Source organism: Equus przewalskii, chromosome 6 (assembly GCF_037783145.1).
Source record: "Equus przewalskii isolate Varuska chromosome 6, EquPr2, whole genome shotgun sequence".
Classification (NCBI taxonomy): domain Eukaryota; kingdom Metazoa; phylum Chordata; class Mammalia; order Perissodactyla; family Equidae; genus Equus; species Equus przewalskii.
The window spans coordinates 53,632,898-53,646,900 of NC_091836.1; the positions used below are offsets into that span (position 1 = coordinate 53,632,898).

General features: G+C 37.1%; 1 protein-coding gene across 7 annotated transcripts in view; it reads right to left on the reverse strand.

Annotated features, from left to right (window-relative positions):
• CEP295 (centrosomal protein 295) overlaps positions 1-14,003 on the reverse strand; it is a 48,592-nt gene that overhangs the window by 21,522 nt on the left and 13,067 nt on the right. For all 7 annotated transcript variants that reach the window (XR_011541096.1, XM_008525708.2, XM_008525707.2 and 4 more), the window contains exons 8-14: positions 11,284-11,467; positions 10,897-11,064; positions 5,565-5,786; positions 2,415-2,507; positions 2,157-2,260; positions 577-714; positions 69-166 (exon numbers count right to left, since the gene is read on the reverse strand). Coding sequence is in view for 6 of the 7 variants with exons in the window: in XM_008525708.2 (XP_008523930.2) it covers positions 69-166; positions 577-714; positions 2,157-2,260; positions 2,415-2,507; positions 5,565-5,786; positions 10,897-11,064; positions 11,284-11,467 (1,007 nt within the window). In the remaining variant the exon portion in view is untranslated. The remainder of the gene's footprint in view (positions 1-68; positions 167-576; positions 715-2,156; positions 2,261-2,414; positions 2,508-5,564; positions 5,787-10,896; positions 11,065-11,283; positions 11,468-14,003) is intronic.

Sequence of the window (14,003 nt, forward strand, 5' to 3'; positions counted from 1 at the left end):
TACAAAACAAATAAAGCCTAAAGATGTAGCCACATACTATCACATATAGATTGTATCCTAGCTAATACCTGTTTTGCTGTAAAAGCTGATGTTGATAGTTTCGAATCATCTGCCTATGACTATCTTCATCAGAACCTATGGTGCATGATGCTGGAGCAGTGCCAACCTAATAAAAGACAAAGCTACTAATTAAAAGGCAAATCCAGGAGCAAGTACTAAATCATTTTATATAAACTCAAGTTCTATAACTGTAAACTTCCATATAGCTTTCTTTTTTTATAAAAAAAGACTGGCACTTCCATTATTAAGAAATGAATCCACCATTCTCTTTTAGTGCCAAGTCTAAGAGCTCAACATGCCCATTACATACAAATTATGGTCACTTATACTGGCACCCTCTATAAACTGAAAGAAGAAAGCCATTATCTACATTGCCTTATATATATAATTACCAAACTTGGTACAAAATTTACCAAATAAGAATTAGAAATGCTTTTACTTTTCTGAATGCTTAGAGTGCTCATATTTTCTTATCCCCCAGCGATCTACGTAGGGATGAGATTTCCTACATCCTACCCCAGTCTGTTGAGCTGTTTTTCTTTTTTCTTCTTCCAGCTGAGCCATGAAGCAATCAGTTTCTAATCTTAACTTCTGTTGTTCAATTTGTTCAAGTAATTCCAACTGCTTTTGCTTCTGCTCTTCTATTTCCATTATCTAAGTAATAAAAATACTATTGATCTATTAACAACAAACTCATACAAAAGAAAATTTTATATGTATAACATTGAAAAGAAATAGGTCTTATCACCAAAAGCACCAATTTTCCGAGAAGAAAGTGGTGATTTTTATTTCTGTTGTTGCCATTGCCAGAGGAAGGAAGGGAGTGAGAGATGGGAAAAGAGAAAAGGAGAAAGAGGGAGAGAAGTAAAGAGAGGCAGAAATTGAGGAAAAAATAAACGCGCTATTTCCATTTCTTGGGAGCACAAGGAAACCTTGATCACCACTGAAGACTCACCCCCAGAGAAGTAGCAAACGATGTTCAGCCAGATTCTGTGTTCATATTTTTATTTTACATTGTTCTCAGTAAGAATGACTAAAGAAATTAAACATCGAGACCTCCCCAAACACTTTGATTTCTTAGGCATACTCATAAAGGGGTACAGTTATCTAAAAGCCAAATAATACAATGAGCAACAGTCTATATCTTTGCTGCCAGGCATGAAGCAGATAGGAAGACAACGGCAGAGGGATGACACATAAACTCTAATATTATACCAACACATACACACGGATCTGAGTAATAAAAAGTCAGGTTAGAGTAACTGTAAGTTTCTTGAGGGACGAGTGTCTGGTTGCCTACTAAATGCAGCACCTAGTGCAGTCTCTGAAACATACACAATACATAAATACTCACTGAACACGTAGAAAAAAAGGAACGTATGTGAAGTTTTATTAAGAGGAATACATCTACTAGAGATAATGAAGAATAATCTTGTTTTCAAAATAAAAAATGTCTCAGTTTGATACTTTACATATTTCTAATCAGGCACTAGTGGCTCTAACTGAGTTCCTGTCTTCATATTCCTTACTTTCCCTCACTCATAGAAGCCACTGAATTTAGACCATTTACAGTTCTGTAGTACCTCTAGAATTACACTATCAATACAGTAGGCAGTAGCTATATGCAAGTATTAAACTTAAATTAATTCATATTAAATAAAATGTAAAATTCACTTCCTCAGTTGCATTAGCCATATATTAAGTATTCAACAGCCCATACAACTAGCAGCCACCACACTGGACATAGATATTCAACAAATATTTACTGCACATTTATTATGTAGAAGGCATTGTACCAGAAACTATGCAGGATAAACTGAATTTTAAAAAAGATACTCTCTGCCTTAAAAATATCAACAAATTTTATAGGGAAGATAAGATACATACAAAAGTATAAATCACAAAGCAGAATGCAGTAAGGGTCAAACGAGTACTACAAGTGAAGATGAAGTGCGTTCTGTCAGATGAATGTGAAAGACAAGGTAGAAGAAATAGTATCAGAAGCAGCCAGACATTAAGACAAAGCTCACCGGTAACACAAAAGTACAGTACCTAGGGGTAGAAAAGAACCTTTAAAAAGAAAAATTTCAAATTACCTGTTTCTGCCTTGCTGCCATTCTAATTCTGGCTGCCGCTTCTTGAGGATGAAGCAGAACTGAACTCTGAGCTACAGTTGTGACAGGCTGAGCCTCATTTATTTCTAAGAGAAATGATAAAACAAAAATTAATTTCAACAATTTAGAATTTTGACACCACTACAATGCCCTTTATTCATTTATTACACGCAATTTTATTAGGAAAAAGATATGAAGAGCCAGGCAAGTTTAATTTGAGGGTGCGATAAAAAGAAATACCTTGTTCCTTCTCAGAGTCTATATGGCAGGAAAGTGGTTTATCTTCACTAGTAAGTGGTCCAGAGTCAACTGTTAGCGAATCACTTTCAACAACTGTAATAGATACATTATGAACATATTATCAATGTTAAATCTAAACAAAATAACGAAAATCTGCATTCAGATTAACAAGTCAATCTTGGTCCACCTGAACGTCTTATTTAGTCAGGATCCAGTCACCTTCCAGATGTCCATATATTTTATCCATTAAACCCAAGCCTAACATAAGACAAGACTAAAATTGTAAACAAGAAGGAAAAAACGAAGGACAATTGATTAAAAAGGTATGCCCACAAGAGCTTAAACACACTGGAAAAGCATAAAAGGAACAGAATAAGCAAGGCACTAAAGTTTAAAAAGAGAAGCTAAAGAAATTTAAATGTATCTCTGACATATTTAGATATTAGGATTTTTTTTATTTATGAAACCAGAGAAGAAAGTTAAAGCAATCATATCAGGGTAGCCAGAAACTCTGCATCAAGCATGCATTCATTCATTCTTTCATTCAGCACCTATTTAATGTGCTGCATGCTGGGGACACCGAGGTAAATAAGAAAAGGCCTCCAGGAGGTTTCACAGGGGGAATGGGGACAGAAACATTATATAATTATCCTAGAAAAAAATTACAGAATGAGAAATTGTAGTAAGTACTATAAAAGAGAAATAAAGGGTTATACAAGAGTATATTCCAGGGAAACCTGAATTAGACAAGGGGCTCAGATGAGGTGTCTCTTAGGCAATGATATTTAAGCAGACACCTAAGGATAAGGAGGAATCAGCCAAGTAAAGAATGTGAGGATGCACAGGAGACCTTCCAGACAGATCAGCAGGTATTAAGTCCAGCGAGGATAAAAAAAACTTGGCTCATTCAAGAACTGAAAGAGGATCAACGTATACGGGGTATGTCAGACAAAGGAGAGGATGAGGCTAGGGAAAGCCGACTCATTCATACAGGGCTTTTGAAAAATAACTTGGTTATGGATTGAAGATGAAAGAACCCCCTTTTATTGAATTCCAACACCACATTCTCTCCTACTTCTCTGGCCGCTCCTTTTTGCTGCCTTTACTGTTTGCTCCTTCTCCCGCCATCTTATAAACGCTGGGCCTCAGAGGGTCTCTTAAGCCCTCTCCTCACTGAATTCTTTCCCCTAAGAGTGTTCCATGCCCATGGCTTTAAACATCATATATATGTCTGACTTCCAAACTTACCTCTCTTGCTCTAAGCTAATCAATTAATTCACCAAATATTAACTGAGCACCTTTCATGTACAAGGCACTAGTCTAGGCTCTTGGTATAAGCAAGGAACAAAACCAAGTTCCTACCCTCATGAGGTTATATTCCAGGATTGGAGGGTAGGCAGGGTAGAGTGGGGTAGGTGTCAAGACAAGAAGCAAATAAGCAACAAAGTAAATTTAGGGTCTCGGATGTTGATAAGAGCTACGGAGAAAAAGCAGGGTAAAGGGGATAGGGAGTGAAGGGGATGGAGTGGGGAGAGGGAAAGCAGCTTGACGTTTTAGAGTGGCCAGAGAAGGTCTTACTGAGAAAGTGGTATCTCCGCAAGTGTTTAAAGGACGTGAGAGTGAGCCAGAGAAATATCCAAGAGCATTTCGGCCAAAAAAGACCAGCAATTGCAAAGACCATGTGAGTTACGTTTGCTGTGTTTGAGGAATAGCAAGGAAGGAAGCCAGTGCCTAGGGTGCAGTGGCTCGGAAGGGAGCTGTGGTAGAAAATGAAGTCAGAAAGAGAGTGAGGGTGAGAGAAGTGGAGGGGTAGAGGTGTGTGTGCAGACCATAGAAGGCTTTGATGCCACTCCAAGCACTTTGGTTTTTACTGAGTGAAATGGATAGTTGTTGGAGGGCTTTCCCCAGAGGAATGACATGAGCTGATGTGTGTTTTAACAAGATGACTCTGTGAATAGACTACAGCAAGGAGGTGCAAAAACTGAAGACAGTTAGGAGGCTACTACAAGATCTACACTAGAGAATGAACATGGCTTAAACTAGGATAGTAGGTGGTGGGAAATGGTTGAACTTTGGATATATTTTGAGGGTAGGATCAACACAATCTGCTGATGGTTTGGACATAGGATATAAAACAGGGGAACCAGAATGACAAGCTTTTTCGCTTGACCAAGAGAATTTTACTACCATTTACTGAAATGTGGAAGATTGTAGGAAAAGACGGTGTAGGGTCCAAGGGGATATCAAGAGTTTAGTTTTGGAAAAGTTTAAGATGTAATTAGATATACAAGGAAGATGTCAAATAGATGTTTAAATGAGTGGTGCTCAAAGGAGAGGCCAAGCCTAGAAAGACACACTGGGAAATCCTCAGTATGTAATGGTAAAGTCAAGTCACAACATCAGAGATCAACTAGGGAGTGTTGATACAAAGAAAAAAGATCTGAGGAACAAGCTCTGGGGGCAATGACTAGTGGTTGTATAGACAAGGATAAGCAGCAAAGGAAACCACAAAGGAGGAGCCAGCCAGGCAGGAAAACCAAAAGAGGATGGGGTCAAGAGGTCAAGGGAAGAAATTATTTCCAGACAACTTCCTGTTGTACTTAAGATAAATTCCAAAATCCAAATACAGACTATAAAGACACTTCTTTCAGAAGCCTGGTAGCAAAATATTTCCACACAAATCCAATCACCTTTTTAAAAAATCCAGAAGATAAAACTCTTAATAAACACAAAATAATACACTCAAAAGCTGTTAAAATGTGTCAGATCCTTTGATTCAGGAACTCTTCTTTCGAGAGTGTTCCTAAGGAAATGATTAAAGATGTAGGAGAAGATTTTGCTAAAAGGATGCTCATTGTAGCACAAGAAAAATTAGAAACAGTCTAAATATCTCAACAATGGGGAACTGGTTAATTCTGATTCAACAATTACATTGGAATTAATATATATGAATACTACTACTATATTGAAAGTGCTCTGCAAGAAGATTCACTAAGCTTTTCAACGTTTATTGCCTCTAAGTAGCAGCATTATGGACTTTAACACGTCTTCTTCCTTTTGACCTCTATTCTTTGATTTTTCAGGAATGAGCACATTTTTGAACTTAGAATGGGTTATGTACCACAAAATGAGACTACTGGAGAGAACCACCTTGCTCCTGCCCCGAGGATAATGCTCCCTCTTCAGCAGCAGTTGCTCCTGATTCAACCATTGGTGCTTTACTCTCAGTTTCACTAACAGTTGAAATCATTTCACTTTCATCCTCAGACATGGATCTAATCGTCCAGAGAGATTTTTGGCTTCGGATCTTATTTAATAATTTTTTAAAAAGAATTTTTGAAGGGACTTGGTGAGTCTTCATTGACAAGGGCGCTAAAAGAAAAGAAAGAAATTATTCAGCACCTCTTACATATCAAATTATTCAATCTTTATAGTTAGTTATCACTATGACCACTAGTTAAAACAAAAGCACTTTATTTTCCTCAATATTTTTAATTTAACAGTATATATAATGCTATTTGACCACAATCACAATTTTATAATCAGGAATAGTTTTTTCAACTTAAATATAAATAAAGGCACCGAAATTCAACTATTTTCCTACAATATGCATGCAACACAAATTTCAAGCTTAAAAACTTATCAGAAGCATGTTTATTTTGCTTTCTAAATGATGACAGAATGCATACCTCTTAATTAATTTGCGGGTAAGACTAGCATTCAAAATACGCACTATAAGATAGTCTATTCTAGAGAAGGGTCCCAAATATGGCTCTACTAGTAGGCTACAGAGCAAAACATTACTAGTTATAACCTTAAAAGCAAATCAAGTGCTCCCAAATTATTCCGGTAGTATCTGGGGAAAATTTCTCCCACGTATCATCATAAAGAGATCCCTATAGGGGCTGGCCCCGTGGCTGAGTTGTCAAGTTTGTGCGCTCCGCTTCGGCAGCCCAGGGTCTCGCTGGTTTGGATCCTTGGCATGGACATGGCACCACTCATCAGGCCATGCTGAGGTGGCATCCCATATAGCACAACGAGAGGCACTCACAACTAGAATATACAACTATGTACCGAGGTGCTTTGGGGAGAAGAAGAAGAAGAAAAAAAAGATTGACAACAGATGTTAGCGCAGGTGCCAATCTTTAAAAAAAAAAAAGAGATCTCTACAGTTTAAAAAAAGAGTCTTAAGTTGTTTCCTTAAACATCCTTCCATATGGGCTAATGGTATAACACCAAAACTCAGTACACTACTAACAATTCTCTAAGGGGACAAAACTGTGTCACAAATATATAGTTCCCTGGCTTAATGAGGAATAAAATTTAAGAAATCTACAGAGGTTGAAAACTGGAAGACTGCAGTTCTGTCTGACCCACAATTTTCTTTAAGCTTTCTAACTGAATTATAACTTACAAACAATAAAGTGCACAAAACCTAACTTTTCAGCTCAACAAATTTTACATATACATGTAATACCACCCAGATCATTATGTGGAACATTTCTAGCACCTATAAGGCTCCTTCATATCCTTTCCCAGTCAATACACCCCTAATGATAATCACTATTCTAACCTTGAGACAAGATTATATATTTTCCCTTTAACTTTATATAAATATGGAATTACACTCAGGTATTCTTTTCTGCCTGGCTTCTTTCACTCACCATTAGTCTGTGAGTCACTCATTTTTAAGAAATAAACTAAATTAGTTGGCAATATTTGCGATTTTTAAAATAAATAAATAAGCAATCTCAAATTACACCTAACTGAATTAGAAAAAGAACAAAGCCCAAAGTCAGCAGAAGGACAGAAATAATAAAAATCAGAGCAGAAATAAATGCTATTGAAACAAAAAAGGCAGTAGAAAGGATCAATGAAACAAAGAGCTGGTTCTTTGAGAAGATAAATAAAATTGACAAACCCCTAGCCAGACTTACAAAGAAAAAAAGACAGAAAGCTCAGATAAACAAAATCAGAAATGAAAGAGGAGATATAACAACAGACTCTACAGAAATACAATGGACTGTAAGAGAATACTATGAAAAACTATATGCCAACAAAATAGATAACCTAGAGGAAACGGATAAATTCTTAGATTCTTACAACCTCCCAAAGCTGAGTCAAGATGAAACAGACAATCTGAATAGACCAATCACAAGGAAAGAGATCGAAACAGCAATCAAGAGCATCCCAAAGAATAAAACCCCTGGACAAGATGGCTTTCCTGGGGAATTCTACCAAACTTTCAGAGAGGATTTAATATCTATCCTTTTCAAGCTATTCCAAAAAATTAGGGAGGATGGAACACTTCCTAACACAATCTATGAGGCCAACATCACTCTGATACCAAAGCCTGACAAGGACAGCACAAAAAAGGAGAACCACAGGCCAATATCACTGATGAACATAGATGCAAAAATTCTCAACAAAATTTCAGCAACCTGAATTCAGCAATTCATCAAAAGGATCATACATCATGATCAAGTGGGATTCATACCAGGGACATAGGGATGGTTCAACATCCGCAAATCAATCAACGTGATACACCACATCAACAAATTGAGGAATAAAAACCACACGATCATCTCAATAGATGCAGAGAAAGCATTTGACAAGATCCAACAGCCATTTATGATAAAAACTCTTAAGAAAATGGGGATAGAAGGAAACTACCTCAACATAATAAAGGCCATATATGACAAACTCACAGCCACATGATACTCAATGGGCAAAAACTGAGCACCATCCCCCTGAGAACAGGAACGAGAAAAGGATGCCCACTATCACCACTCTTATTCAACACAGTACTGGAGGTTTTGGCCAGAGCAATTAAGCAAGAGAAAAGAATAAAAGGAATCCAAATAGGGAGTGAAGAAGTGAAACTCTCGCTGTCTGCAGATGACATGATCTTATAGATAGAAAACCTCAAAAAACCCATTGGAAAACTAATAGAAATAATTAATTAACAACTACAGTAAAGTCGCAGGGTACAGAATCAACTTACAAAAATGAGTTGCTTTTCTAAACTCCAACAACGAACTTACAGAAAGAGAACTCAAAAATATAATTCCATTTGCAAACACAACTAAAAAAATAAAGTACCTAGGAATAAATTTAACCAAGGAGGTGAAGGACTTATACCAAGAAAACCATAATACATTACTGAGAGAAACTGATAATGACTTAAAGCAATGGAAGGAGATTCCTTGCTCACAGATTGGAAGAATAAACAGTTAAAATGTCCATACTACCCAAAGCAATCTACAGAATCAATGCAATCCCTATCAGAATCTCAATGACATTCTTCACGGAAATAGAGCAAAGAATACTAAAATTCATATGGGGCAATCAAAGACCCCAAATTGCTAAGGCAATCCTGAGAAAAAAGAACAAAGCTGGAGGAATCACGATCCCTGACTTCAAAATGTACTACAAAGCCATAGTGAACAAAATGGCATGCTACTGGTACAAAAACAGGCACACAGATCAATGGACAGAACTGAGAGCCCAGAAATAAAACCACACATCTACGGACAGCTAATCTTCGACAAAGGTGCCAAGAACATACAATGGGAGAAAAGATAGTCTCTTCAATAAATGATGCTGGGAAAACTGAACAGCCACATGCCAAAGAATGAAGGTAGACCACTGTCTCACACCATACACAAAAATAAACTCAAAATGGATCAAAGACTTGAAGATACGTCCTGAAACTATAGAACTCCTGGAAGATAATATTGGTAGTGCACTCTTTGACACCGAACTAAAAAGGATCTTTTCAAATACCATGTCCTCTTAGACAAGGGAAACAAAAGAAAAAAATAAACAAGTAGGAATTCATCAGACTAAAGAGTTTCTGCAATGCAAAAGAAACTAGGATCAATACAAAGAGGCAACTCAACAACTGGGAGAAAATATTTGTAAATCATATATCTGACAAGGGGTTAATCTCCATAATATATAAAGAACTCACACAAATGAACAATACATTCCTAATTTTTTTTTTTTTTGCATCTATCTTGTAGAGGAACAGACCAATTTAGGAGGAAAATAACCATATAAATTTTAATATTTTTTAGAACACATTTTTCTGCATTCTGAGAAAAATATTTACAATGCATATTAAAGGCAAAGAATTAACATCCTTGGTGTATAAAGAGCTCTTACAGATCAGTATGGAAAGGATGAATAGAAACATGGGCACAGGATATGACCAGGTGAAAGAAAGACAAATATTTCAACCTCACTACAACTGAATAAACACAAATGAAAATAAAAAAAAGAGATAAACTAAATTAGTTGGCAATATTTAAAAATAAGATTTTAAAAACACTGAGATTCCTAGGTTCTTTTGAAAAATCAAGAGAGCTGGCAACACCAAGCCAGCAATCCCAAATGGGATCAGCAGGAGCTGAAGAGTAAAGGTCTCTTTAGATAAGGCAAGACTTGCAATTCTGACAGACTAGATCTGAGTGATATTCCCAATGAAAAAACTAAAAAAGCTGGATGAAATAGTAAAACCTTTTCTTAAAGGCACTGCTGATCTGGTAAGAAAATAAAAGATTCTGCAGAGGCCAGAAATGAAATTTAAGCAGGAATTCTGGAAAGCAAGTGAGCCCTGAAACCATCTTCTGAAGTTTATGACAAACCACAGTGAGCTTACGCTTTGTTTGGACAGCAGGGTGGGCATAGAAGGCAGGGATAAAGCCTAGAGCCCTCACCCAAGGAGTCTAATAGGAGACCCACATAAAGCTGGAATCCTAAAGGGCTACCTATCCAGTGCAGAGCGAAGATGATAAGAAGGGCGGAATGGTGTGGAACAAAGGCAATACTAGTAGGTATGGGGAAAAAAAGTGGTCAAAACAAAGGGGACCTGGTCTCTAAGAAGACGTGGAGTAAAAGAGAAGGAAGTGTTAGAGGTAAGTCACATTGGTCTAGCTTGGATTAATTGCAGACTATGGTATCATTCACTAAGATGAGGGAAGACACGGTTTCAGTCGGCAAGAGATGATGATAAATTTATCGTTAGACACTGAGTTTTAAGTACCCACGCGACTGCCAAGTGAAAGAGTTCAGAATGGTGGAGATAGAGAAGATTAGAAGAGAGATCTAAGTTTGTGCTATTCATCATTATACATGAACTGCCTGGCAGTAATTAACACACAGGATCTCTTCGGTGATTTGATGAAAGTCTGAAAAAACTGCTGACCTTTCAAATGAATTCAGAATTGAGCATCTAAATGAAATAACCTGAAAATCTTCAGACTATATGTACACATTAATAGAATAATTTTCCTCCTATGTATGTGAAAAGGATCTTTAATGATGGAAATCTAAAAATATTGTTTCCTCCTTTCGTCACTCCCTTTAATATTAGTCATTGTTTGTACTTAAATCAGATGAGACTTTCCTAACTGTTGGCAAATGATTAGCACTTTTTTCTAAGAAATATTGTAACATTCAGCTCAGAAGGAGTTTTTACCGTCTGCTTCACTAGAACATAGTGCTTCAGCTTCTGTCACTGGATGGTTTTCAGTTTCACCTAAATTTTCTTGTTCCATCGAAAGGTCCAGTTCTTCATCTTGGATCTGATCAGTCACAGTGGGCAAAGGCTCCGGTTCGAGGTGCAAAATCAGGTTTCCTTTCACCTCTCAATAAAGAAATACAGAGACATGTTTCCATTCCAGAATGACTAAACAGAACTTGAGCATAAAATTTTAAAGACATCATAGTTTATAAGTCTAAAATATGAGGGCCTCTTTCACATAGAGAACTTATTTCAAAATAAAAACTGCTTCATCAATACAAATGTTCCTTTCCCACCAAAATATTTAAAAGCACTGTTGAAAGTTTATTAAGAATATCTTACTCCTGTCTGCATTGTACATGTCTTCAAAGGCAAACTCCAGCTCTCTCTGCCAATCTTCTTTCATCTCACTGCGTTTGTATGGAAGTTCAACTAGCTGTGGTGGCATTGGTGCTACAGTCTGTCTCCTACGAGCCAGGTCCTCTTGTTGTAGCTGTTTGAGTTCTTTCATTAGTTTCTCTTGATTCTTCAAGAATAAAGAGAATTAATTAACAATAGTTGAGTCACAAACTTTGGATAGTAACATTAACAGTGAGGGAAAAATGGAGAAATTATGAGAAACAGGACCTGGGTTACCTTCCCTCCCCTGTCATTTGTTCCGCCACAAAAAGATATTAATTTATCCACTCAAAAAAAATATTTACTGAATGAAAGATACCATGCTAGATGCTAGAGACACAATCTGACCCCTAGCCTAGAGACCAACAAACAGGTAAGTAGTATTGTTAGTAAGCACTATAACACGGTGGTACTGATTAGGCCACAGAGCTTCAAAAGTATCTGTCAGTTACAGTTTTCCTTTCTTAGGACACTCATGAAGTGATGTTCTATATAAGTTGCCACGGCTCCTGCAGTGTACTTTGTGCCAGTTTTCCACATAGCCAGCAGCATATACCAGTCTCAGGTAAGCAACAAGAACCAGAGTGACTGTGGCTTAACAGACGCTATTTCTTGTTACTTCACACACACAGGAATCCCCATGATTAAAGGGGATCTGTATGTGTATCTTGAAGCTCAAAAAGTCTTGCTAATATGAAAGTTTAAGCAAACGTATCAGTGAGGTTATCTAACTGAATTTTGGCGGTGGAAGACAGTGAGGGGGCATAAAGGAAGACCTCCCATCCCCTTGGGACAAGGATTTAGCCAGATAAAACTGGGTGGAGGAGGAGTACAAGTAAGAAATAACAACAGTAGCACAAAGGTTTGCAGATGAAGGCATGGGATGCTAAGAGTACACCGTTCATTATAGGTAGGGAATGGGGGGCAGGGTTGGTTAAGGAAAAAAGATAAAGGGAGAGAGGCAGGTAGAGGCCAAATGCTAGTTACAACAGAAACTAGCAGGAAATAAGATCCCAGGGCACAATGGGGTCTGCAGCAAGAAGGTTCAGATAGGGGAAAGGAATCCTCTAATAGTAGTGAGAGTGCATGGGTTTTTTTTGTTTGTTTTTGTTTTCTCCTCCCCAAAGCCCCAGTACATGGTTGTATATCCTAGTTGTTAGTTCTTCCATGTGAGCCGCTGCCACAGCATGGCAACTGACAGACAGGTGGGTGTGGTTCTAAAACCAGGAAATGAACCCAGGCCACTAACGAAGTGAGTACGGAAGGTGAACCACTAGGTCATCAGGGCTGGCTTCAATTGAACTTTAACCACTAGGTCATCAGGGCTGGCTTCAATTGAACTTTAACCACTAGGTCATCAGGGCTGGCTTCAATTGAACTTTAACCACTAGGTCATCAGGGCTGGCTCCAATTGAACTTTAACCACTAGGTCATCAGGGCTGGCTCCAATTACATGGTTTTCATGATTATTCTTGAGTAGAGACACTAAGGCTACAGAAAGGTGGAAAGCCTGTATAACAAAGTGTTTGTTAAGTGATAACATACACACACGACTTATTCTTATGTGAAGTTCTAAATATTATGCCATTTGGAGATGAATTTTCTTTTGCCTTGCCCTGAAAATTATGAATGGATTCATTTCATTTATCTTACAATTTAAATCATCTCATTAAATTAACTTCAAAGTTATTTGAATAAGTATACTATTTCTGACTCAGAAACTGTTGAATATTATTCTACTTGAATTATTTACAGTAGCAACTACTACCACCACTGACACTTACTGTGAGCTTATGAAATTCAAGGCATAGTTCTAGGGGTTTTACTAAACTCATTTAATCCTGATGAAACAGAGCTCAGAGAGGTCAGGTAGCTTGCCTGAGATCAAACAGCTAAACAGTGAAGAAGGAAAGAAAATCCAGGCAGACTGTGGAGGCCACTTTCTTAACCACTAAACACTAATGACTTATAGAAGAATGTGTTCAGTTTACAATGCTTTTTATGTGTTTTTTTCTATAGGTTTAAGCCTCAGATGAGAATTAGTGGCAATAATTTGGACATTCAGTTATTTTAGTCACAATTTACTCCCAGTTTACAAAAGCTAAAAATTTAAGGGACAAGGTCATAATTCAGTTAAAACTACACAAATGACCTGTACCAAATAGGCACTTAATTCACAAAGAAGTACTTAAAAACTCATTCCTCAGAGCAGCGTTTAAAACATCCAAATGCATTAGCCAAGTTCAGAAAATAAAATCAGACTTCTAAAGAGATAAATTACATACCACGGTATGTTTCAAAAATAAACAACCACTAAACAATAAGCACAACAGAACTGAAGCTAACACCAGAAAGCGAGGTTTCATTATACATATTTTGCAGCTCTGCCACAGTCACTTTTTCAAGGCTCCTTGACAGCAAGGATTAATTCTACCTCTGAATCAACACTCTGCAAAACCGACAAGTATTTTGCTTAATAAATATTTAATGAATTGAATCCTAAAATTTGCAAGGCACAAATGCAATTCAAATACTTAAAGTGGAAAAGTGATTAATTTCTTCTCAGGCTATTTTTGAACTGATTAAAATATTACACTTTTAATAAATTCATTGTCAGTAAAAATTTTAGAACAGCAGTATACTCTAAGTGAGAATAGCTTCAC